General features: G+C 45.8%; 2 protein-coding genes across 13 annotated transcripts in view; one reads left to right on the top strand and one right to left on the bottom strand.

Annotated features, from left to right (window-relative positions):
- The window catches only part of DOCK7 (dedicator of cytokinesis 7), a 230,861-nt gene that overhangs the window by 132,800 nt on the left and 73,545 nt on the right, over window positions 1-24,516 (bottom strand). The window lies entirely within an intron of this gene.
- ANGPTL3 (angiopoietin like 3) lies at window positions 1,119-22,837 on the top strand. Of its 2 annotated transcripts, XM_040360796.1 has the most exons (8): window positions 1,122-2,516; window positions 3,704-4,404; window positions 7,298-7,408; window positions 9,265-9,379; window positions 11,339-11,452; window positions 13,647-13,742; window positions 20,154-20,420; window positions 22,073-22,837. In XM_040360796.1, the coding sequence occupies exons 2-8, from the start codon at window positions 3,916-3,918 to the stop codon at window positions 22,258-22,260; spliced, it is 1,380 nt and encodes a 459-aa protein (XP_040216730.1). In that variant the 5' UTR covers window positions 1,122-2,516; window positions 3,704-3,915; the 3' UTR covers window positions 22,261-22,837. The 2 variants fall into 2 exon arrangements, with proteins under 2 accessions (XP_040216731.1, XP_040216730.1); XM_040360797.1 differs by lacking the exon at window positions 7,298-7,408 and having other exon boundaries at window positions 1,119-2,516.

The following is a 24,516-nucleotide window of genomic DNA, read 5'->3' as shown; positions in this document are numbered from 1 at the left end:
TACCCCCTATTTTGTATCGATCGAGTGATCCCTTTTATAGGGAGAGTCGATCGATGACGTCAGACCTACAGCCACACCCCCCTACAGTTGTAAACACACACTAGGTGAACCCTAACTCCTACAGCGCCCCCTGTGGTTAACTCCCAAACTGCAACTGTCATTTTCACAATAAACAATGCAATTTAAATGCATTTTTTGCTGTGAAAATGACAATGGTCCCAAAAATGTGTCAAAATTGTCCGAAGTGTCCGCCATAATGTTGCAGTCACGAAAAAAATCGCTCATCGCCGCCATTAGTAGTAAAAAAAAATAATAATAGAACTATCCCCTATTTAGTAAACGCTATAAATTTTGCGCAAACTAACCGATAAACGCTTATTGCGATTTTTTTTTACCAAAAATATGTAGAAGAATACGTATCGGCCTAAACTGAGGGGAAAAAAAATTTTTTTTATATATTTTTGGGGGATATTTATTATAGCAAAAACTAAAAAATATTGAATTTTTTCTAAATTGTCGCTCTATTTTTGTTTATAGCGCAAAAAAAAAAAAAACGCAGAGGTGATCAAATACCACCAAAAGAAAGCTCTATTTGTGGGAAAAAAAGGACGCCAATTTTGTTTGGGAGCCACGTCGCGCGACCGCGCAATTGTCTGTTAAAGCGACGCAGTGCCGAATCGCAAAAACTGGCCGGGTCCTTTAGCTGCCTAAAGGTCCGGGTCTTAAGTGGTTAAAGAATGGCCGAAGCACCAATATTAGGAATTGTTATCACTTCGCTCCTCTGAAGCTCAAGCCGCAGATATCAGCAGCTGTGGTGCGTGTTAGGAGTGATACTGCTGATGCCATCAATATCTCAGCAACCGCTTGTGGTGTCACTGGGCTGTGTGGCACGTGTCACGTCTTAGGTGAATTCGGGTGAAAAGTATTTTCCAGCGTGAACACGTCTGGGAAAACGCACGCTCAGCCAGAAAGTGACTCAAAAATAGAACGACAGCAGTTCTGCTTCTGTATCTGTATTAGCCAATGCGGAGAATGAGTCATTTCAGAGAACGTATGTAAAAAGGGGACCTTTTTTTTTTTTTTACAATAACTCAGATAAAGACGACCATCAAAGGTTGCAGAGCACTTCAAACCCATCTCACCGGAGGGAAGGATCCCCACCAGCCAAACCCATCTCACCGGAGTGAAGGATCCCCACCAGCCAAACCCATCTCACCGGAGTGAAGGATCCCCACCAGCCAAACCCATCTCACCGGAGTGAAGGATCCCCACCAGCCAAACCCATCTCACCGGAGTGAAGGATCCCCACCAGCCAAACCCATTGCACCGGAGTGAAGGATCCCCACCAGCCAAACCCATCTCACCGGAGTGAAGGATCCCCACCAGCCAAACCCATCTCACCGGAGTGAAGGATCCCCACCAGCCAAACCCATTGCACCGGAGGGAAGGATCCCCACCAGCCAAACCCATCTCACCGGAGTGAAGGATCCCCACCAGCCAAACCCATCTCACCGGAGTGAAGGATCCCCACCAGCCAAACCCATCGCACCGGAGTGAAGGATCCCCACCAGCCAAACCCATCTCACCGGAGTGAAGGATCCCCACCAGCCAAACCCATCTCACCGGAGTGAAGGATCCCCACCAGCCAAACCCATTGCACCGGAGTGAAGGATCCCCACCAGCCAAACCCATCGCACCGGAGTGAAGGATCCCCACCAGCCAAACCCATTGCACCGGAGTGAAGGATCCCCACCAGCCAAACCCATTGCACCGGAGTGAATGATCCCCACCAGCCAAACCCATCTCACTGGAGTGAAGGATCCCCACCAGCCAAACCCATCGCACCGGAGTGAAGGATCCCCACCAGCCAAACCCATTGCACCGGAGTGAATGATCCCCACCAGCCAAACCCATCTCACTGGAGTGAAGGATCCCCACCAGCCAAACCCATCGCACCGGAGTGAAGGATCCCCACCAGCCAAACCCATTGCACCGGAGTGAAGGATCCCCACCAGCCAAACCCATCTCACCGGAGTGAAGGATCCCCACCAGCCAAACCCATCTCACCGGAGTGAAGGATCCCCACCAGCCAAACCCATCTCACCGGAGTGAAGGATCCCCACCAGCCAAACCCATCTCACCGGAGTGAATGATCCCCACCAGCCAAACCCATCTCACCGGAGTGAAGGATCCCCACCAGCCAAACCCATCTCACCGGAGTGAAGGATCCCCACCAGCCAAACCCATCTCACCGGAGTGAATGATCCCTACCAGCCAAACCCATCTCACCGGAGTGAAGGATCCCCACCAGCCAAACCCATCTCACCGGAGTGAAGGATCCCCACCAGCCAAACCCATCTCACCGGAGTGAATGATCCCCACAAGCCAAACCCATCTCACCGGAGTGAAGGATCCCCACCAGCCAAACCCATCTCACCGGAGTGAAGGATCCCCACCAGCCAAACCCATCTCACCGGAGTGAATGATCCCTACCAGCCAAACCCATTGAGACAAACGTAAGTATCTATGAGAATTGAATCCTCATCTACAACACTCTGCTGACTTGTATTTTATTTTACATTATTATAATTTTTAGATTTTTTGATGGTTACTTGTAATACATTTTATATGTCAGGGGAGGTCCCCTCCATGATTCGGAATCACAATGTTCTCAAGCTTTCTGTTCAACAGCAATAATTAAAGGCCAGCTATAAAAAAACAACTGTATTTTGGTACCTGTAATGATAACCTTTCTGTATACAAGTTACTTTTTACATTTTTATTTCAAAGGCCTTTATTTATAGTTCTGTCCACATCTGACAGCAGGCCAAGCTGGCCAGCAAAAGTGACATTTACAATGGATGGAACAACCCATGCAAGACTGCCAGGGGTGCTTACCACAGTCTGCTTTTATTCATATGGTGTAAACCAGGGGTCTCCAAACCTTCTAAACAAAGGGCCAGATTATGGTCCTTCAGATTTTAGGGGGGCCGAACTGATACCAGTGGGAATTGAAAATGCCTTGGTGTAAGCAATGTGCAGACTTAGTTGACAAGGGAGTAAGAAATTTGCATAGCAGCTGTGGACAGTGGAAGGAGCAAGAGTGCCATATGGCGATTTTTTTTTACCAAAAATAGGTAGAAGAATACGTATCGGCCATAAACTGAGGAAAAAAAATATATTTTTTATATCCTTTTGGGGGATATTTATTATAACAAAAAGTAAAAAATATTGAATTTTCTTCAAAATTGTCGCTCTATTTTTGTTTATAGCGCAAAAAATAAAAACCGCAGAGGTGATCAAATACCACCAAAAGAAAGCTCTATTTGTGGGAAAAAAAGGACGCCAATTTTGTTTGGGAGCCACGTCGCACGACCGCGCAATTGTCAGTTAAAGCGACGCAGTGCCGAATCGCAAAAACTGCACCAGATTTTTCACTCTCCAGTATTAGTAAATCAGCCTCACTGTAAGAATACCAAGAATTCTCTACACATTTGCTGTAATTGTCCTTGAAACTGGTAGAAAAAAAATAAAAACTACGCTCTTCCATATCTCTGAAATATTTTGTTTTACAATGTGCTGCACAAAATGGATGAAGTGTCAGGACTGTAGCAAGAAAAAAATTTGAAGTTAATTGTTTTTAGACTCTTAAAGAATCAGGAAACATGATTCAATAGACACAATATGCTTTTTTTTTTTCTAGGATTGTGTCATTCCATCCTGGGTGGTACTTCCACGAGTCAAAAAAAAAAAAAAAAATTGGTCAGAGGTTACATTGGTTCAAATGTCTTGTTTAATTATCAACTACGGCACGGTCTGTGGGTAATCTCTGTGACATATATAGCTTAATTACAAGGCTCCAGGGGCACACTCGAAGCAGAAGAGGATAACATCTCCCCTGGAAGAAGCACCAAGATGAAGGTCCTCCTCGTACTCCTTCCCCTGGTTCTGTCCGCGGCCATCGAGAAAAAAGACGAATTCAACTTCGAGTCTTTACCCGCGGAACCCAAACCCAGATTCGCCATGCTGGACGACGTGCGAATCTTAGCCAACGGCCTCCTACAGCTCGGCCACGGCCTGAAAGATTTTGTCCAGAAGACGAAAAACCAGATCAACGAGATCTTCCAGAAACTCAACGTTTTCGACAAGTCCTTCTACGACCTCTCGGAACAGACCAATGAGATCAGGGAGAAGGAGGAGGAATTGAAGGTGAAAACCTCCAGGCTGCAGGAGAACAACGACGAGCTCAAAAACTTGTCCAATAAAATCTACTTCCAGATAGAACATCTCGTGCAAGATAAAGCCCAGCTTCAAGACAAGATCGGCCGCTTGGAGGAGAAGCTGAATCAGATTACCGAGGGCCAACCGGATGGGCAAAACCACAAAGACATAACTTCGCTGAAAGTAAGTGATCTTTATGGGCGTGGGTGTTCGTTTATTTGTATTGCATGGGGGTAACAACCGCTGAGGTCTTCTGCATTGGAGGTAACAGAAGATGCAACAGCTCAAAATGATCAAAAATGAACAAAAATGATCAAAATTGAACACAAATACTCAAATTTTATTTGGCTTTTTTACATGAGGTTTACTCCACCAGATAAAATGCTTAGAGAACACCGGACAGAATTATAAAAAAATCTAAATTGTATGAAGGACATTATTGTGGAGCCTCCACATACATGTAGACATCCCAGGGTTAAATAGGTTCCGTTAACCACTTAAGACCCGGACCTTTAGGCAGCTATATCATTCGATTTTTACTCCAGGAGTATATAAGAAGTTTGGCAATTCTAGAGAAATTCTCAAAGAAGGCATTATAATTTAACTAAACCCATTCGATTTTGGTCTAATTAAATGTACTGGAGTTTTTAGTCGACTAAAATATGACTAAAACAATTCAGATGACTAAAAAACTACTAAAATTAAAATAGCATCTTATGCCGCGTACACACGATCGGTCCATCCGATGAGAACGTTTACATCGGTTAACCGATGAAGCTGACTGATGGTCAGTCGTGCCTATACACCATAGGTTAAAAAACCGATCGTGTCAAAACGCGGTGACGTAAAACACAACGACGTGCTGAAAAAAAATGAAGTTCAATGCTTCCAAGCATGCGTCGACTTGATTCTGAGCATGCGTGGATTTTTAACCGATGGTCGTGCCTACTAACGATCGTTTTTTTTCTATCGGTTAGGAATCCATCGGTTAAATTTAAAACAAGTTGGCTTTTTTTAACCGATGGTTAAATAACCGATGGCGCCCACAAACGATCGGTTTGGACCGATCGTGTGTACGCGGCATTAGTCAAAAAGACTACGACTAAAACTAAATCGAAATTTGACTTTAACCACTTCCCGACGGTCGAACTAATATGTGCGGCAGTGGGGTGGTTCTAAATCTCTGACAGGACGCATATATGCGTCCTCCACTCTTCCAGGCCACTAGAGGGCACGCGAGCGGCGGCGCGCGCGTGCCCGCCGCATTCCTGAGATACCGATGCGCGTGCCTGGTGGCCGTGATTTCCGCCAAGCACTCGCAATCGGCGGTTACAGGGACAAGGACATGGATCTCTGTGTGTAAACACAGAGATCCACGTCCTGTCAGGGGAGAGAGGAGACCGATCTGTGTCTCTTGTACATAGGGACACAGCATCGGTCACCTCCCCCAGTCACCCCCCTCCCCCCACAGTTAAAACACACCCAGGGAATACATTTAACCCCTTCCATGCCCCCTAGTGTTAACCCCTTCACTGCCAGTCACATTTATACAGTAATCGGTGCATTTTTATAGCACTGATCGCAGTATAAATGTGAATGGCGCCAAAAATGTGTCAAAAGTCTCCGATGTGTCCGCCATAACGTTGCAGTCCCAATAAAAATCGCATATCGCCGCCATTACTAGTAAAAAAGTTACTAGTAAAGTAAAAATTAATAATAAAAATTAATAATAATTCTGTCCCCTATTTTGTAAGCGCTATAACTTTTTTCACCAAAAATATGTAGAAGAATACGTATCGGCCTAAATTGAGAAAAAAAATGTTTTTTAAAAAAAAAAAAAGGGCTATTTATTATCGTAACAAGTAAAAAATATTGACTTTTTTTCAAAATTGTCCCTCTTTTTTTGTTTATAGCGCAAAAAATAAAAACCGCAAAGATGACCAAATACCACCAAAAGAAAGCTCTATTTGTGGGGGAAAAAAGGACGCCAATTTTGTTTGGGAGCCACGTCGCACGACCGCGCAATTGTCAGTTAAAGCGACGCAGTGCCAGAAGCTAAAATTTCACCTGGTCAGGAAGGGGTACACGTGCCCAGTAAGGAAGTGGTTAAAATTAACACGGGAGGCCACTCTCCCTGTTGCCCACATCATATATATATATATATATATATATATATATATATATATTTTTTATATATATATATATATATATATATATATATAAAAAACATTAGCATGTTAATGAGGAGAAATGGAGGAACTGGGGAAAGCGTAATAAACGTCAGCTTAAAAAGGATACTAAAGTGTCTTTTTTTTTTCGTTACAAATAACAAACACTTAATACTTACCTGCTCTGTCTAATGGTTGCGCACAGAGCAGCCCAGATCCTCCTCTTCTTGGGTCCCCCACCGGTGCACTCCTGGTCCCTCCCTCCTGTTCAGTGCCCCCCCCATAGCAAGCAGCTTGCTATGGGTGCACCCGAGCTGAGCCGCAGCTCCGTGTGCCCATTCAGACATGGAGCTGCGGCCCGGCCCCCCCTTTCTCTCCTCATTGGCTCATTGACTGTGATTGAAAGCAGCGGAAGCCAATGGTGCAGCCATTGAGGAGGGAGAGTCCTGGACAGCCATCGCTGGCTCAAGAGGGAGCTCAGGTAAGTATGGGGGGGGGGGCTGCTGCACAGAGAAGTTTTCTTTTATCTTACTGTATAAAATGCAGCAAGATTTAAAAAAAAACCTTCTGCCTTTACAATCACTTTAAATATAAAAAGTTTAAAAAACTTGACATCATCTTTAATTAAGCATTAGCTACTTGCTCCGGGGATTTGTTGTCAGATGAGCGTGCATCACCTTGCAGTGAACTCGGCATTGCAGGAAAAGTAAAACTACAAAAATAAATTAGCTTTTTTTCACACTGGGGCAAATCCTTATCACTTAACAAAAGGGCAGCGCCGTGTGATCGTGTGATCGATCACCCAGAACAGATGTCCTCTCGGAGAGAAGATAAGGCGCTACAATGAACACACATTGAACTTCTTTAAGAAATGCACCAATGTAACTAAAAGTACATTCTGTTTTTAGAATTATGTGGAGCAACAAGATCATCACATCCAACGGCTGCTGAAAGTGGTGCAAGATCAGAACACGCAACTCGATCACCAAAACGAGCAAATCAAGGACCTCGAGGTGAAGGTGAGAAGAACGTGCGTCGCTGAAGGAAATTTAAACATTCACTAAACCTCTCCAAATTGAGTGGACAAGTTGTACTGCGAACCAAAATTAGGGGCCCATATACAGTAACGCGCAGTGGTAATGCGCGCATCTCTGCATCGCGTGTAACATGCTTTAACCACTTGTCGCCAAATTACGTATCTGTACGTCATTTGGCTTCAAGTGGTTGTACCAAAATTATGCCGGCAGCTGCCGGTGACTTGTCGTTAAGGTTCTTCTAACGAGCTGGTTCCTTTAAGGACTGCGCAGGCGCAATCCTTGCGGACGGAAATCTCCGAACCTCGGCCGGCATCCAGGCTCATTCTTTAACATCCCTGTGGATTGGAGGATGTTAAAAAAAGAGCCAGGAGGCCGAGCGAGTGGAGCGGAGCGAGCCGTCCGAGCGGAGCGATTACGTGAGACCGACTGGCCACTTTCCTCAAATTCCACGTTGCCCTGGATGCCGGCCGAGGTTCGGAGATTTCCGTCGGCAAGGATTGCGCCTGCGTAGTCCTTAAAGGAACCAGCTTGTTAGTCGGAAACCAGATCGTCAGATCCCGGCATCGGCCCGATACCTTTTTTTTTTTAGAGCTGAGGGTCGGCTCTCTTGTAATAACAACCAATGTGGCTAAGCAAATGTAAACAGTGTTCAAACCACACGCGAGGCATCGGCGCGATTGTTAGAGCGAGAGAAATACTTCTAGTGCAAGCCCTCCTTTGTTATCCTAAATAAGTCTGGGGCACGTCACAGGTCCTAAATGACAGCCGGGCACCCACAGTGACAATGCTGGCACCACAGAGAGGAGGGGGGAGATGAGCGAGGCTCACCTGAACAAGACTCAAAACGAGCCCTAAAAAACTGATGCAACAATAAAAAAAATAGGTGTTGGTATTGAGTGATTGAGATAAAGTACTGGTACCAGTGCATCCCTAAAGCCTTGTACACACGGTAAGATTTTTGGCAGGGGATTGTCTGTTGACAGACTGTTGTCCTAAAATCTTACCGTTCATACGCTCCTTTTGACAATTGTCCAACTTTCGGCCAACAAATGTTGGATGACAGGCTAGCAAATTTTTCGGCGGACGACGGTTTAACGCCCGATTTTCCTACGGTCAGCGGACAAATCCGTCACACAAAAGTCGAAAGTACAAAAACGCATGCTCGGAATCAACGCTCAAACACGAAATTAGCAGAAGGGGCCAAAAGGGTGGCGCTCAAGAGCTCAAAATCCTTGTAGTACGTCACTACGTTCATGTTTGTGGCACGACAATTGTGTACCGTTACTATGCAAAACAGGATCCTAGCACACGCCCTGTTGACAAAAATCCGACGCTCGGTTGGCCAACAATCGTACCGCGTGTACCGGGCTTTAGGCTCCGTTCACACCTAGGCATTCCAGATCGCCGCAAAACGCGAGAAATTCTTTTGGCCCCCCGATTTTGTTTGCGCGATTTTGCCTCGATTTGTCGGGCGACAATCACTACAAAAATCATGCCGCAATTGGGGTGCCATTGAAAGCAAAAGCATTTTTAGAACAAATGGACTTTCCGGCACGAAAATTTCATTCACCGTTAGAAATTTGTTTGCGGAAAAAAAAATGACATCCTGATCCGTCTAATTTTCTAGTAACTTCAGTAGAAAGCGATTATCGGCCTGCCCTCATGAATGACTAGAAAACTTAAACCGTGTGACAAAATTCTACTAGTTTATGACCAGCGTTGATCTCCAATCATCACAGGAAACTACAATTGTGTCCAAGGCTTGTAGGATTCTACATGAAAATTTACATCAGCTTCATATAAAAATAAAAAACAAACCTTTTCATCATCTCCTACAGCTCAGCAATTCCAGCTTTCATGAGGGTGTCAAGAATTCATCTGCCAGCCATAGCCTGGATACCCACGGGTCGTCCTATTCCAACAACTCAGAAGAACAGACACTTAAACCAAATGGTAAGTATCCTTAACCACTTAAGACCCGGACCTAAAGGCAGCTAAAGGACCAGGCCAGTTTTTGTGATTCGGAACTGCTTCGCATTAACTGACAATTGCGCGCTCGTGCGACGTGGCTCCCAAACAAAATTGGCGTCCTTTTTTTCCCACAAATAGAGCTTTCTTTTGGTGGTATTTGATCACCTCTGCGGTTTTTATTTTTTGCGCTATAAAAAAAAATAGAGCGACAATTTTGAAAAAAATTCAATATTTTTTACTTTTTGCTGAAATAAATATCCCCCAAAAATATATAAAAAAAAATTTTTTTTTCCTCAGTTTAGGCCGATACGTATTCTTCTACATATTGGTAAAAAAAAAAAAATCGCAATAAGCGTTTATCGATTGGTTTGCGCAAAATTTATAGCGTTTACAATATAGGGTATAGTTTTATTGCATTTTTATGATTTTTTTTATTTTACTACTAATGGCGGCGATCAGCGATTTTTTTCGTGACTGCGACATTATGGCGGACACATCAGACAATTTTGACACATTTTTGGGACCACTGTAATTTTCACAGCAAAAAAATGCATTAAAAATGCATTGTTTACTGTCAAAATGACAGTTGCAGTTTGGGAGTTAACCACAAGGGGGCGCTGAAGGGGTTGTGTGTGACCTCATGTGTTTTTACAACTGTAGGGGGGTGTAGGTGTGACGTCATCAATTGTGAATTCCTATAAAAGGGAACACACGATCGATGACGCCGCCAAAGTGAAGAACGGGGAAGCTGTGTTTACATACGGCTCTCCCCGTTCTTCAGCTCCGGGGACCGATCGCAGGACTCCAGCAGCGATCGGGTCCGCGGGTCCCGGAGCTTCGGACCGGGTCGCGGGCACGCGCCTGCGACCCACGGCTGGGTACTAGCACATGACGTACCTGTATGTGCTTGTGCCCAGCCGTGACATTCTGCCGACGTATATCGGCGTGAAGGGGTCCTTAAAGCGGGAGTTCACCCATAAAACAATTTTTCCCCTTAGCTTCCTGCTCGTTTTGTCTAGGGGAATCGGCTATTTGTATTAAAATATGATCCGTACTTACCGTTTTCGAGATGCATCTTCTCCGTCGCTTCCGGGTATGGGTCTTCGGGAGCGGGCGTTCCTTCTTGATTGACAGTCTTCCGACAGGCTTCCGACGGTCGCATCCATCGCGTCACTAGTAGCCGAAAGAAGCCAAACGTCGGTGCGGCTCTATACTGCGCCTGCGCACTGACGTTCGGCTTCTTTTGGAAAATCGTGACGCGATGGATGCGACCGTCGGAAGCCTGTCGGAAGACTGTCAATCAAAATAGGAACGCCCATTCCCGCAGCCCATACCCGGAAGCGGCGGAGAAGATGCATCTCGTAAACGGTAAGTACGGCTCATATTTTAAAACAACTAGCCGATTCCCCTAGAGAAAACGAGCAAGAATCTAAGGGGAAAATGTGTTATGTATGGGTGAACTCCCGCTTTAAGTGTTTAAAGTGGTTACGAGGTGTGGCATGGCGTCCATTGGAGTTGATCAGCTCAGTTTATGGATTATCAATAAGGTCCCATGATTGGGAGAAATTGGCTCAGTGTCATTCAATGGGCACACAACTGGGGCAAAGGCCTCCTTGAGCCGATGTAGAAACAAAGCAAAAAGGGATCATTCATAAAGAGGTTACCTTGGTGTGTTGGCTCTCCTTCCATTTCTATACATGGTGTTAATGAACAGGGGTCAGGTGAGGAAGTCAACAGATGGAAACACCTTCTAAGGATCGACCATATAGTCTTTACCAAAATTACTGTATCTACCTAATCTAACCAACCAATTTATATTCAATCAGGCAGGTTCCTTGCGTCACACAGTTGTTGATAGATCTAACAGAGAGGGTACAATCAGATTGTAATACATAGCCGTAAGACCTGCATGGAGTTTATACCCAATGTTTGACATTTTAGATCAACCACGAGACTGCAGTGATGTTTACCAGCAGGGCGAGAAGATGAGTGGAATCTATACCATCAGACCCACCAATGGGACAGAATTCAGAGTCTACTGTGAAATGACTCCAGGTAAGTCTCAAGAAGAGCAACAAGCCGCATTCCTAAAGAAACCATCTCACCAACTTAAACTGTAGGTAAAAACACAGAAAAAAAAGTGTGCTTTTTTTTTGTTACATAATATTCTTATTTACACAACTTGCTAAAGAAAATTGACTACCCATTTCCCTATAACGGCCCTCTTCTTTCTGGCATGTCACAGCCCTCTCCTCTTCTGGGAGCATCTACCGTATTTATCGCACAGGCCTATAACACACACCTTCATTTTAAGAGGGAAGTTTCAGGAAAAAAACTTAAATTTTAAATAAAGAACTTTGAAGCAAAATAAGGGTCGGTGCCCATCAATGCAGCCTGATCAGTGCCTATCTGCAGCCTCAAAATTGCCCATCAATGCAGCTTGATCAATGCCCATCTGCAGCTTGATCAATGCCCATCCACAGCCTCACAATTGCCCATCAACGCAGCCTGATCAATGCCCATCTGCAGCCTCAAAATTGCCCATCAATGCAGCTTGATCAATGCCCATCTGCAGCTTCACAATTGCCCATCAACACAGCTTAATCAATGCCCATCTGCAGCCTAAAAATTGCCCATCAAAGCAGCTTGATTAATGCCCATCTGCAGCTTCACAATTGCCCATCAACGCAGCTTAATCAATGCCCATCTGCAGCCTCAAAATTGCACATCAATGCCCATCCGCAGCCTCACAATTGCCCATCAATGCAGCTTAATCAATGCCCATCTGCAGCTTCACAATTGGCCATCAATGCAGCTTAATCAATGCCCATCTGTAGCCTCACAATTGCCCATCAAAGCAGCTTAATCAATGCCCATCTGCAGCTTCACAATTGGCCATCAATGCAGCTTAATCAATGCCCATCTGCAGCCTCCCCATTGCCATGAATGCAGCCTGATCAATGCCCATCTGAGCGCCGTCAGATTACATAAAGCGAGAATCTCCTGTTTACCGGGTGGCCTCTTTAATACAAAGTCCCGCCTCCTGGCCCGGCTTCTATGATAGACAGAACACTGGTCCAATACCGGCCCAGGATACGGCACTTCCTATTACAGAGGCTGCAACAGGATATTCTTGCTGTATGTAATCTGATGGCACTCAAGAAACAAGAAATTGGACTCCCCCCATCATATTTATTCTACATGCAATGGTTGAACATAACACTACCCACAGTAAGGCCCCGTACACACGAGAGGATCCATCCGCTGGAATTGATCCGCGGACCGGCTCCAGCGGATAGATCCCCTGGTGTGTACACTCCAGCGGATCTGTTTCCGCGGATTTTTATCCCCTGGGATGGATTTCCAGCGGATAAAAATTTTAAGACATGCTTTAAAATCTATCCGCTTGAATCCATCCCAACGGATTGATCCGCTGGTCTGTACAGACTCACCGGATCAATCCGTCCGAATCAATCCCCCGCATGCGTCGTAATGATTCGACGCATGCGTGGAATTCCTTATATGACAGCGTCGCGCACGTCGCCGCGTCATCATCGCGGCGACGGCGCGACACGTCATCGCGATGGGATTTTGGCGCGGATTTCGATCCGATGGTGAGTACACTCCATCGGATCAAAATCCGCGCAAATCCTCGAGAGGATTTATCCGCGGAAACGGTCCGGTGGACCGTATCCGCGGATAAATCCTCTCGTGTGTACGGGGCCTTAGGGATGGGCTCAGGCATGTTCAGGTCCTATTCCCAACCCACCTGAGCAATCCTGCCAGCAAGCCGTCATTGCACACCGCCAATCATAGGCAGTGAGGCCTTTTCCGGGCCGCATCTGCACATACACCACGCCCTGACTAGGCTGCTCATGATTGGCGGTGTGCAGTGACGGCTTCTTGGCGCGATTGCTCACGTGGGTTGGGACTAGGACCTGAACATGCCTGAGCCTATCCCTACCCACAGTATTCAGTTCTGGGAATTATGACAACAATATCTTAGCAACATAGATACACAAATTACCATACCATTAAAAAGGCTGACACCAACACTAATTATATATATATATATATATATATATATATATATATATATATATATATATATACATACACACACGTTTTGGGTGGCGATGTCCTGTAATCAAAGGACACATAGGTATCTACCTATGTTCTAGGTGTTTGCACCCTTTTTTACTTCCCCCCCCCCAAAGGTTACTCATAAATTATCCTTTATCTCTTTAAGATGCGGCGTGGACGGTGATCCAGAGACGAGCAGATGGCTCTTTGGAGTTTAACCAGACTTGGGAAGATTACCGAAGCGGTTTTGGTGACCTCGCCGGTGAGTTTAAATTTCGTAATCTATTGCGACTCAAATCCCTCCAATACTGTCCAACAAGTACACCCCTTTCATACAGTCCCTGCTGAGTCATGTCAGCCACTCCCGGTGCTCAGCCTCAGCCCAAAATACTTAGATGGGATGTAGAGTACTTTTATGTTTTAATTATAATGTCCAATTCTGAAAAAAAATTATTTCCAAATCTAGACAGCAGTTAGTGAGAGCCAAGCAAGATCTGCAGCTTTCTCTAGCAACATACCTGAAAAGCCAAATAAATCAAGGCAGAGGATGCACCTCTTACTCCTCTCAACGCAGAGACAGGAATGTTTGGCACCTTCTTCAGCATGTTCCAAGTTACACCCAGATTTAGGGTTTAACATACTCCAGACCTGCCCCCCAACCATGTGACACGGGATCCTCTCCCTGCACCCACTGTCACATTTTTAAAATAGTGCGGCTGTGCGGAGCTCCACCCACACATACACATTGGGGTAGATTCAGAAAGCAATTGCGTCTGCGTAAGGCCCCTTTCACACTGAGGAGTTTTTCAGGCGGTACAGCGCTAAAAATAGCGCTGCTATCGCGCCTGAAAAACTCCTTCACTGCAGACTCAATGTGAAAGCCCGAGGGCTTTCACACTGAGGCGATGCGCTGGCGGGAGACAAAAAAATCTCCTGTCAGCAGCATCTTTGGAGCGGTGAGAGGAGCGGCATGTATACCGCTCCTTCCCATTGAAAACAATGAGAAACCGCGGCAATACCGCCCGCAATGCGCCTCTAAAGAGGCGCATTGCGGGCGGTATTAACTCTTTATCGGCCGCTAGCGGGGGTTAATACCGCACCGCTAGTGGCTGATACCCGCGGCAATTCCGGCGGTATAGCGCCGCTATTTTTAGCGGCGTTATACCGCCACCGCAGCTCCCGCCCCAGTCTGAAAGGGGCCTAACCATAATTACGCAGCGCAATTGCTTAGTTGCACCGGCGTATCGAGTGCTCCTGATTCAGAAAGGTCGATACGCCGACTGCAGCCTAAGATATGACTGGCATAAGGCTCTTATGCCATCGTATCGTAGGCTGCATTCTTACGCTGGCCGCTAAATGGCGTTCCCGTAGCGGTCAGCGTATAGTATGCAAATTGCATACCAACGCCGATTCACAACCCTACGCGAGCCCTGCGTACGCAGTTTACGTCGTTTCCGTTCGTCGAATTCTGCGTAAGGCTGCTCCTGCTATTAGCAGGGGCAGCCAATGCTACGTATACCCGTCGTTCCGGCGTCGCGAATTTAAAATTTAACGTCGTTTGCGTAAGTGAATCGTGAATGGCGCTGGACGCCATTTACGTTCACTTTGAAGCAAATGACGTCCTTGCGACGTCATTTGCCGCAATGCACGTCGGGAAAGTTTCCCGACGGAGCATGCGCACTACTTTCGGTGCGGGAACGCGCCTAATTTAAATGATCCACGCCCCCTACGGGATCATTTAAATTACGTGCCCTTACGCCGGGCAGTTTTAAGGAGCGCCCGCGCAAATTACGTAGCTACTGCTTCATGAATGAAGCGTAGCGCAGATAATTTGCGTAGGCGCAGGGTAAAAACGGTACGCTGCGCCTCCGTAAGAAGTGCGCAGCGGTACCTGAATCTACCCCATTATTTACAGAAATCTGTGAATGAGAAAACTGCAAGTCCCATCTACCACCGCGGCAGACTCACTTGTAGTTTGAATGGGCATACTAATTGCCATGCCCATAGTCTATTCACACTCCCTTCACTCCTTTCAGCACATAGTCCATTCACACTCCCTTCAGCTTGCAAGCTGACAGCCCGTACAGAGGTAAATGCTGAGGGAGTCTGTGCAGGAGCCTTAAATTGCACCTGGAATTTGCTGACCGTGGGTGCAATACTTTGCAGGCTCCTGTTGAAAGAAAATTAATAAGTGCACATTTTTTTTTTAAACCTGTAAAAAATTTGCATTTATTATTTTTAGTAAAAGGTGAACTTTTAGGCAGTCGAACAAGTGCTGCACTGATCATGCAGACGATGCTGGCCTTATTAGAAAGTCCAATATACTTTAAAAAAAAAAAAAACATAAAAAATGGGTAGCTAAAAAGACAATTAAAATAAATACGTGAATTGACTTATCTGCCAAATTGTCTTATCTGGCCCGTGGTGTAGAGCGGCACAATTAATCGTAAAAAAAAAAAAAAAAAAATCGCGATCTCAATTCAACTCCCCTCACGATCTCTATTGCAGAGTTTCCAGATTCTTTCATGTAACAAGTGTAGAGACTTCTCTGCTCAATCTGGCAGTCTGCCAAGTTTTTAACAACATTGGCCCGGATTCACAGACACTGGCGCATATTTATGCCGCCGTAGCGTAATGGAGATACGCTACGGCGGCATAAAAATGCGCCAGTGTCTGTGAATCCGGGCCAATGTTGTTAAAAACTTGTCCGACGCAGCGCAGAGAGGCAAGCACTGAATTCAAAAAGCCTGTGCTTCCAAATCTGCGCTGGGTTTCCAAGGCGTAGGTCGGCGTAAGTGGAAGTGGGCGTGAGCCATGCTAATGAGGCGTGACCCCATGCAAATGATGGGCCGAACGCCAGACAGATACGTATCGTCAACTGCGCATGCGCAGTCCCGTGGGCGCATCTCAGTGCGCATGCTCACAATCATGTCGGAACAACTGCCTAAAATACGTCGGATCACTGCCTACGGCGTGAACGTAACCTACGCCTAGTCATATTCACGTCCAACGTAAACTACGTAAAAAATAAGTCGGCTTGAGTTCCCTGGTGCAGCCCTTTGCATGGATGCTGCTGAGTTACACCTCCTTTATGGGGCATAACTTTACGCCGGACGTATGACTTTACGCGCACTGCGTCGGACGGACGTACGTTCGTGAATCGGCGTATCTCCCTCATTTGCATATGTGAATCGAAAATCAATGGGAGTGCCAAATACGTCCATCGTAAATATGCGCCCACTCTACACCGGCGTAGGCAAGTTACGTCGGTTGGATGAAGCCTATTTTCTGGCGTATCTTAGTTTTGTGGGCACGGCGCACAGATACGACTGCCAGAAGGTATATCCAAATCCTGAACATCTGCAGCCTGTGCAGCTTGGTCCAGGATTCACCCTAAACCTGAAGAATTAGAGCCTCATTGGAAGCTGATATAAAGACACATTCAGGTACTTCTATCAGCTGCATTGAATTTATACAGATAGGAGTTTTATATCTGCCTGAAGTTCATCTCATGTCGATCGATAAAATAAATTTGTAAAATCTCTACTATTGCACGAGGCACACCTCACCCCACCACCCGTTATTGCATCATGCAATCAGTGTATCCTTTCCATCTATCTAAAAGGTTAAACACGATTTGAAAAAGCCATCGCGCAATCTCAGTTAGCCAATCAGAAAGGAGATTGCTGGGTCAGACGGAAACGCCTTTGTTTGCCCTAGTTAGTTAATCACAGGTCTAAACTCCAAAACCAACTCATACAAACAGGCCGGCAGTCAATGACATTTTTCACCGGAGGGACTTACTGGGTCAAAACTCATCACACCGCACTCGCTGCACCCGATAAAAAGGACCATTCTGCATGCAAGCGTCTCTGAAAACACTACATTTCCTGATTTAACCACTTAAGCCCTGGACCAAAATGCAGCTAAAAGCCCAGGCCAGGTTTTGCGATTCGGCACTGCGTCGTTTTAACAGACAATTGCGCGGTCGTGCGACGTGGCTCCCAAACAAAATCGGCGTCCTTTTTTCCCCACAAATATAGCTTTCTTTTGGTGGCATTTGATCACCTCTGCGGTTTTTATTTTTTGCGCTATAAACAAAAATAGAGCGACAATTTTGAAAAAAATGCAATCTTTTTTACTTTTTGCTATAATAAATATCCCCCAAAAATATATATAAAAAAACATTTTTCCTCAGTTTAGGCCGATACGTATTCTTCTACATATTTTTGGTAAAAAAAAAAAAAAAAATCGCAATAAGCGTTTATCGGTTGGTTTGCGCAAAATTTATAGCGTTTACAAAATAGGGGATAGTTTTATTGCATTTTTATTAATTATTATTTTTTTACTACTAATGGCGGCGATCAGCGATTTTTTTCGTGACTGCGACATTATGGCGGACACTTCGCACAATTTTGACACATTTTTGGGACCATTGTCATTTTCACAGCAAAAAATGCAATGTGAAAATGACAGTTGCAGTTTGGGAGTTATCCACAGGTGGCGCTGAAGGAGTTAGGGTTCACCTAGTGTGTGTTTACAACTGTAGGGGGGTGTGGCTGTAGGTCTGACGTCATCGATTGTGTCTCCCTATAAAAGGGATGACACATTCGATGCAGCCGCCACAGTGAAGCACGGGGAAGCCGTGTTTACATACGGCTCTCCCCGTCGTCCAGCTCCAGGGAGCGATCGCGAGGGGGTGGCTAGAAACGAATAGCCGCCCCCTCATCCCGGATCGCTCCCAGAGCTACCGACCGCCGCATGTAACGGGGGGTCCCAAAAGGACCACCGACCCGCGGAAAGGCAGGGACGTACGGGTACACCCATCTGCCCGTACGTGCCATTCTGTGGACGTATATATAGTGTACCCAACTCCCAAAATAAAAATGTAATATATTGCATCTTACCAGTCCTTAGACGTGGTAGACGATGAAGAAAAATAACATTGTCTGATATTTCAGCTCAAAGGAGGCGACAAGGAAATTTTTTGCTTTTCTGGCAAGTTCAACAGGTATTTCCCGTTACTTGCTGAAAACGTCCTTAGCCTGAAAAATTAAAACTAGCAAAGCTGCCACATCTAAGGACTGGTAGGCTGCAATATTACTTTTTTTTTAATTTGGGTTCCTGGTGCCAAACCTGTCCCTCTTCGCCCCATATTGTACAAAGATAGCAGTCTGGGTTTTGGTGCCTACCCAAGCGAATAAAGAATAATATTCTTTAGAGGGACTTCTTGAAGGTAAATGGTTTAGTTTCTTACTTTTACAATATCTTCCTAACTTTTTATGTGATGTTTAGGGAGCTGTAGGGCGTACAAATGTGAAAGCACCTATTTGTAAATGGGCTGTAAAGTCAGTGATCTCTAGCAGTCATGTCATTTGTCTCCTGAAGCATGTTCCCAGTCTCAACTCCTGTAGCATGTCCATAGTCTGACCATCTCCTGTAGCATGTCCATAGTCTCTGACCATCTCCTGTAGCATGTCCATAGTCTCTGGCCATCTCCTGTAGCATGTCCATAGTCTCTGACTATCTCCTGTAGCAAGTCCATAGTCCCTGACCATCTCCTGTAGCATGTCCATAGTCTGACCATCTCCTGTAGCATGTCCATAGTCCCTGACCATCTCCTGTAGCATGTCCATAGTCTCTGACCATCTCCTGTAGCATGTCCATAGTCCCTGACCATCTCCTGTAGCATGTCCATAGTCCCTGACCATCTCCTGTAGCAAGTCCATAGTCTCTGACCATCTCTTGTATCATGTCCTCAGTCTCTGACCATTACCTGAAGCATTTCCGTAGACTCTGACCATCGCCCATAGAACATAACCTGTAGCATGTCCATAGTGTCTGACCATTTCCTATAGCATATCCATAATTTCTGACCATCTCCTGCAGCATGTCTGTAGGCTCTGACCATCACCCATAGAATATCCGTAGGCTCTGACCATGGCCCGTAGCATGTCCACAGTCTCTGACCATCTCCTGTAGAATGTCCATAGTCTCTGACCATCACCTGAAGCATTTCTGAAGGCTCTGACCATCACCCATAGAAAATCCGTAGGCTCGGACCATGGCCCGTAGCATGTCCATAGTCTCTGACCATCTCCTGTAGAATGTCCATAGTCTCTGACAATCACCTGAAGCATTTCTGAAGGCTCTGACCATCGCCCTTAGAACTCCTGTAGCATGTCCATAGTGTCCGACCATTTCCTATAGCATATTCATAAATTCTGACCATCTCCTGCAGCATGTGTGTAGGCTCTGACCATGGCCTGTAGCATGTCCATAGTCTCCGACAATCTCCTGTAGAGTGTCCATAGTCTCTGACCATCTCCTGTAGCATGCCTACAGTGTCTGACTATCTCCTGTAGCAAGCCCATAGTCTCTGACCACCACCCATAGAACATATCCTGTAGCAGGTCCATAGTGTCTGACCATCTCCTGTAGCATGTCGGTAGGCTCCGACCATCGCCCATAGAATATCCGTAGGCTCCGACCATGGCCTGTAAGCATGTCCATCGTCTCTGACCATCTCCTGTAGCATGCCCACAGTCAATGCCCATCTCCCATTCCATGTCTTCAGTCTCTGTTTTTTTGCAACGATTTATTCTCTGCAAGATTATCCAGCCATGAGCTTTGTGACTGACAGGTGCTCTTATATTCCTCTTTGGTTTTCTAGGTGAATTTTGGCTGGGATTGAGGAATATTTACTCTTTGGCTCAGCAAGCGGATTATATTCTTCACATCGAGCTCCAGGACTGGAAGTATAACACTCGATTTGTGGAGTACTTGTTCACCCTTGGGAACCAAGATACAAGTTACACGCTACAAGTCTCACAGGTTCTCGGAAATATCCCCAGCGCTCTACCTGAATACACACCGCTCCCATTCTCCACTAGCGATCACCACTCGCAGCACCTCAAATGTCCCTCCGAAACATCTTCAGGTGAGGTATCGATTTCAGTTATGTTAAAGAATATATACTCTTAGACCAGGGGTCTCAAACTGGGAGCCCTCCAGCTGTTGCAAAACTACAAGTCCCATCATGCCTCTGCCTGTGGGAGTCATGATTGTAACTGTCAGCTTTGCAATGCCTCATGGGGCTTGTATTTTCGCAACAGTTGGAGGACCGCCAGTTTGAGACCCCTGTCTTAGACCAACGCAATGTCCCAAAACCGGCAAAGCCCTGCTAGACCAGCAGGTATGTACAAAGACCAAACATCCTTTATAGGAGCCTTGTTCAAAACACAAAAAGGCTTATCTGAAAAGTAGATATTTTATTTATTTTTTGTGATGTAAAGAGTGTGGAAGTTTTAGAACCTCAGTCAAGTTTCGACTACTTTTTGCATTCTTGGTGGGAAGACTACATGTTCTGTCCTAATAACACGATCTGTAACTCTTCCTGACTATCCAAAAAATTTGGAGCTAGACAAGTATACACCTTCCAGGTTAGGTCATGGGAAGGTGGCAAGAAGCCTAAGGTAGGGTGACCAGACATCCCCGGTTTCAGGGGACAGTCCCCGGATTGAGGACACTGTCCCCAGGCCAAGTCTGTCCCCGGTTTTGTCCCCGGATTGGATTTGAACATTGGCTGGGGCAATTTCACAGACAGTCAGTGCAGAATTAAAAAAAAAAATATCAGAATTACACACCCCGCTCAGCCGATCCTACTAGCTTAGGGGGTGTGTTTTTTTTCCATTATCTATGCCCCTTTCTGATGATCATGTGTGGTTCAGAGTGGAGGGAATATTTCTTCAGTTTCGGGTGCATGCCCTTTCAGCTGCGCTCACATGTTCTTCTGCCTTGGCTCAAGTCCCGGGCAGCCGCCTGCCTGCTTATCTTCTTGGCTTCTCTGGTGGAGTAACCTTCCTCCGCTCCCCACCCAGTAGTAGCCGGGGCCCAGAGAGTAAGACTTGACAGGCTGTCAGGCGGGCAGCGGTGGCAATGGACAGAGAGTCACTGATTGCCGCCATAACTAAAAAAATATGTCCCTGGATTTCATAAAAAAAATCTGGTCACCTTAGCCTAAGGCCCCTTTCACATGGGCCAGACCAATTATTTTTCAGCGGGGGATCCATTTGCTGATCACCTGCTGAGCAGAGCGGAGTGGCCAAATGACAGGTCCATGCATGGGCGTAGCATAAGGGGTTGCAGGGGTCACAATCGCAACCCCGCCCCTAGCTCCAGGGGCCCCCTGCAGCCTCCCTGTCATATTATCATATCCTCCACAAAGTCCAGCTCCGATCTGCCCAAGGGCCCCACAGCCACGCTCCAGTACTGGGCTTCCACTTTGCCTTCCATGGTCCACACCCCTCCGTTCTCATTGGCTGGGGACAAGCTGTGAACCATTTCCTGAATGGAGAGGAGCACAGGGTGAGAACAGCTCAGGGGCCAGGTCAACTTTTGCATTCTCCTGGAACGGTTTATGCTCGTAATCCAAGGTTCAACTTGTACCAAATAAATGTCCTGAAAAAAACATTGTAGACTTGCCAGTTTACACCTTTCCATTCCTTTCCATCATGCCGAATGAATATTATACCTTTTATAACCTTTATATTTTTAGCACAAAGCATTCATAGTAACTTTGACTTTTTGCAGGGGGGTGGTGGAAAGCTACCTGCGGCGGAACCAACCTGAATGGAAAATACACAAAACCGAGGTCTAGAGCAAAATCAGACAAGAAGAGAGGTCAGGGGTTGTTCTGGAAACCCGAGAAGGGCAGGATATACTCCCTGAGGTCTTCAAAGATGATGCTTTACCGTACCGACCTGGAGAACTTCGACTAGCGGCGAGAGAGCCAAAACATCTCTTGAACGTTTTGTAGCACGACTCGGAGACCGAGAAGTGAGATGAACATAAAAATCGCACAGATACGCACAGTTAAAACTGGACCGAATCTCGTGCAAAGAACTTTGATCTGGTTACAAACACAAGAACTAAGCAGTCATGGCTGGTCCTGACACTAACCCGGGTAATAGTATTGAAGGGTACTGATCATTAACACAGCACGGATAAGCAGCAAGTTTCATCTGATGACAATTTTGAGGAAAAGCGCATCTTTATGTATTGTATTATTGGCTGTGAGCTCCACCCCTGCATGAAGCCCGATTTGTGGGCATTCCTATGGTGAAGAATAGGATGCAGCAGAGCCCAGCCGCTACCGCAGTTGCTTCCCCAGTCAGTATAGCATAGATCAAAAGCGGAAAAGGACTTTATAACCACGGGCACACCAACTTATCATTAGCACCACATCCCCTTGGTTAGATAGATACAAGAGGATACATTGGGATTTTTAAGGTGCAAAATGAGATGGTTTAATATTAACTAGGATACATACGAAATGTATTTATTTAAAGAATATTTTTTTTTTTTAAAAAAGGTAACAATTGGCAAGTACATATCAATAAAGTTTTATGGATACAGGACTGTGAAAAGGAGTTCCCAACATGTTTCGCCTATATGTCGGGCTTCTTCAGGGGATGCTGCCCAATTAAAGGTTACAAGCCTTTCAGGTCTCCTGAGATGTTATTCAAATCACTAGAAAAGGTCACAGGTGTCTGTCTGCATCAAGAGAACCATGTACTATAGGGGTCAATCAAGGACCAGAAAAACATAGTTTTGCAGTAAACTCAATAACAAGGGATGTATGCTGTCTGTGCAAGCCGATACTTGTCTCCAAGGCTGGCGCTTGGCGACAGCACATATGTGGAACTGAGGTTCCAGCAGCTGGAACCTCAGGGACAGATGGCATATGTCCCTTGGTATTGAGTTTACTGCAAAACTTTTTGGTCCTTGAACGCCCCATATGGTCACCCATAAAAGAACTTGGTTCTCTTGATGCAGACACCTGTGACCTTTTCTAGTCATTTGAATAACATCTCAAGAGACCTGGAAAGCTTGTACCTTTAATTGGACAGCATCCCCTGAAGAAGCCAGACATATGGGCGAAACATGTTGGGAACTCCATTTCACAGTCCTGTAACCATAAAACTTTGATGATATGTACGTGCCAATTGTTACCTTTTAATATTTGTTCTTTAAATAAAAAAAAATCTCATGTATCCTAGTTGATATTATTCCGTCTCATTTCACACCTTAAAAACCCCTTAAAAGTCCCATCATGCCTCTGCCTCTGGGTGTCATGCTTGTGGCTGTCAAGAGTCTTGCTATGCCTCATGGGACTTGTAGTTCTGCAACAGCTGGAGGTCCGCTAATTGCATATCCCTGATCTATAGCATAGATTAGCCCAGTGCTGATCCTGACCTCCCTGGGGCCCTAAGCAAAATGGCATGTCACATTGAAGTTGAGAAGCGGGGGTGGGTGGTGTTCTGCTGTCGGAAATGACATCTTACATTAAAGTGAGAAGCAGGGGTGGTGACTTCTTACCTCTTCTCCCATGCATGCAGCCAGCGAGTTGAGAAGCAGGGTGAGGGGCCGAAAATTACTTTTCACCAGGCGGCGCCTCTAGTAATTTGGGGGGCCATCCGCAGCTTTGTGGGGCCCTAAGCGGCTTGCATAGTGAGCCTATAGGGCGGATCGGCCCTGGATTAGCCTATCTTAGCTAGGGTTCCTTGCAGGGGTCAAGTCCTGGGGAAAAAAGTGTGGGAACTCCCACCCAAGATCGACTCCCCCACCAAAAGAAAAAATGATACGCTCAGATGCATAATTGCTAAACCGCATGTTTTATTTCCGATCCACTGTACCTTAGTAATCCTTTGTTACTGGCCGCTTCCTGTATATGGATTCATCGGGTAGTGTGCAGGTATTCCGTCACTTCCTCGATGCCACAATGTCTCCTGGGAGCTTTTGTCATTGTTCCTGTAAGCATGTTCTTTCTAAATACCACGATAACTGGCGACAGACTTCCGCAATGTCTCCTGGGAACAATGACAAAAGCTCCCAGGAGACATTGCGGTATCAAGGAAGTGACGGAATACCCGCACACTACCCGATGAATCCATATACAGGAAGTGACGGAATACCCGCACACTACCCGATGAATCCATATACAGGAAGTGACGGAATACCCGCACACTACCCGA

Source organism: Rana temporaria, chromosome 7 (genome assembly GCF_905171775.1).
Source record: "Rana temporaria chromosome 7, aRanTem1.1, whole genome shotgun sequence".
NCBI classification, from domain to species: Eukaryota; Metazoa; Chordata; class Amphibia; order Anura; family Ranidae; genus Rana; species Rana temporaria.
This window is presented reverse-complemented; position numbering and strand designations above follow the sequence as displayed.

What these genes read in the sequence shown, in the direction of transcription:
- ANGPTL3 (XM_040360796.1), top strand. Translation starts at nt 3,916, where the DNA reads ATGAAGGTCCTCCTCGTACTCCTTCCCCTGGTTCTGTCCGCGGCCATC. An exon ending in ACAGACACTTAAACCAAATG is followed by an intron (nt 9,380 to 11,338) that starts GTAAGTATCCTT and finishes TTGACATTTTAG; the next exon opens with ATCAACCACGAGACTGCAGT. An exon ending in CTACTGTGAAATGACTCCAG is followed by an intron (nt 11,453 to 13,646) that starts GTAAGTCTCAAG and finishes TATCTCTTTAAG; the next exon opens with ATGCGGCGTGGACGGTGATC.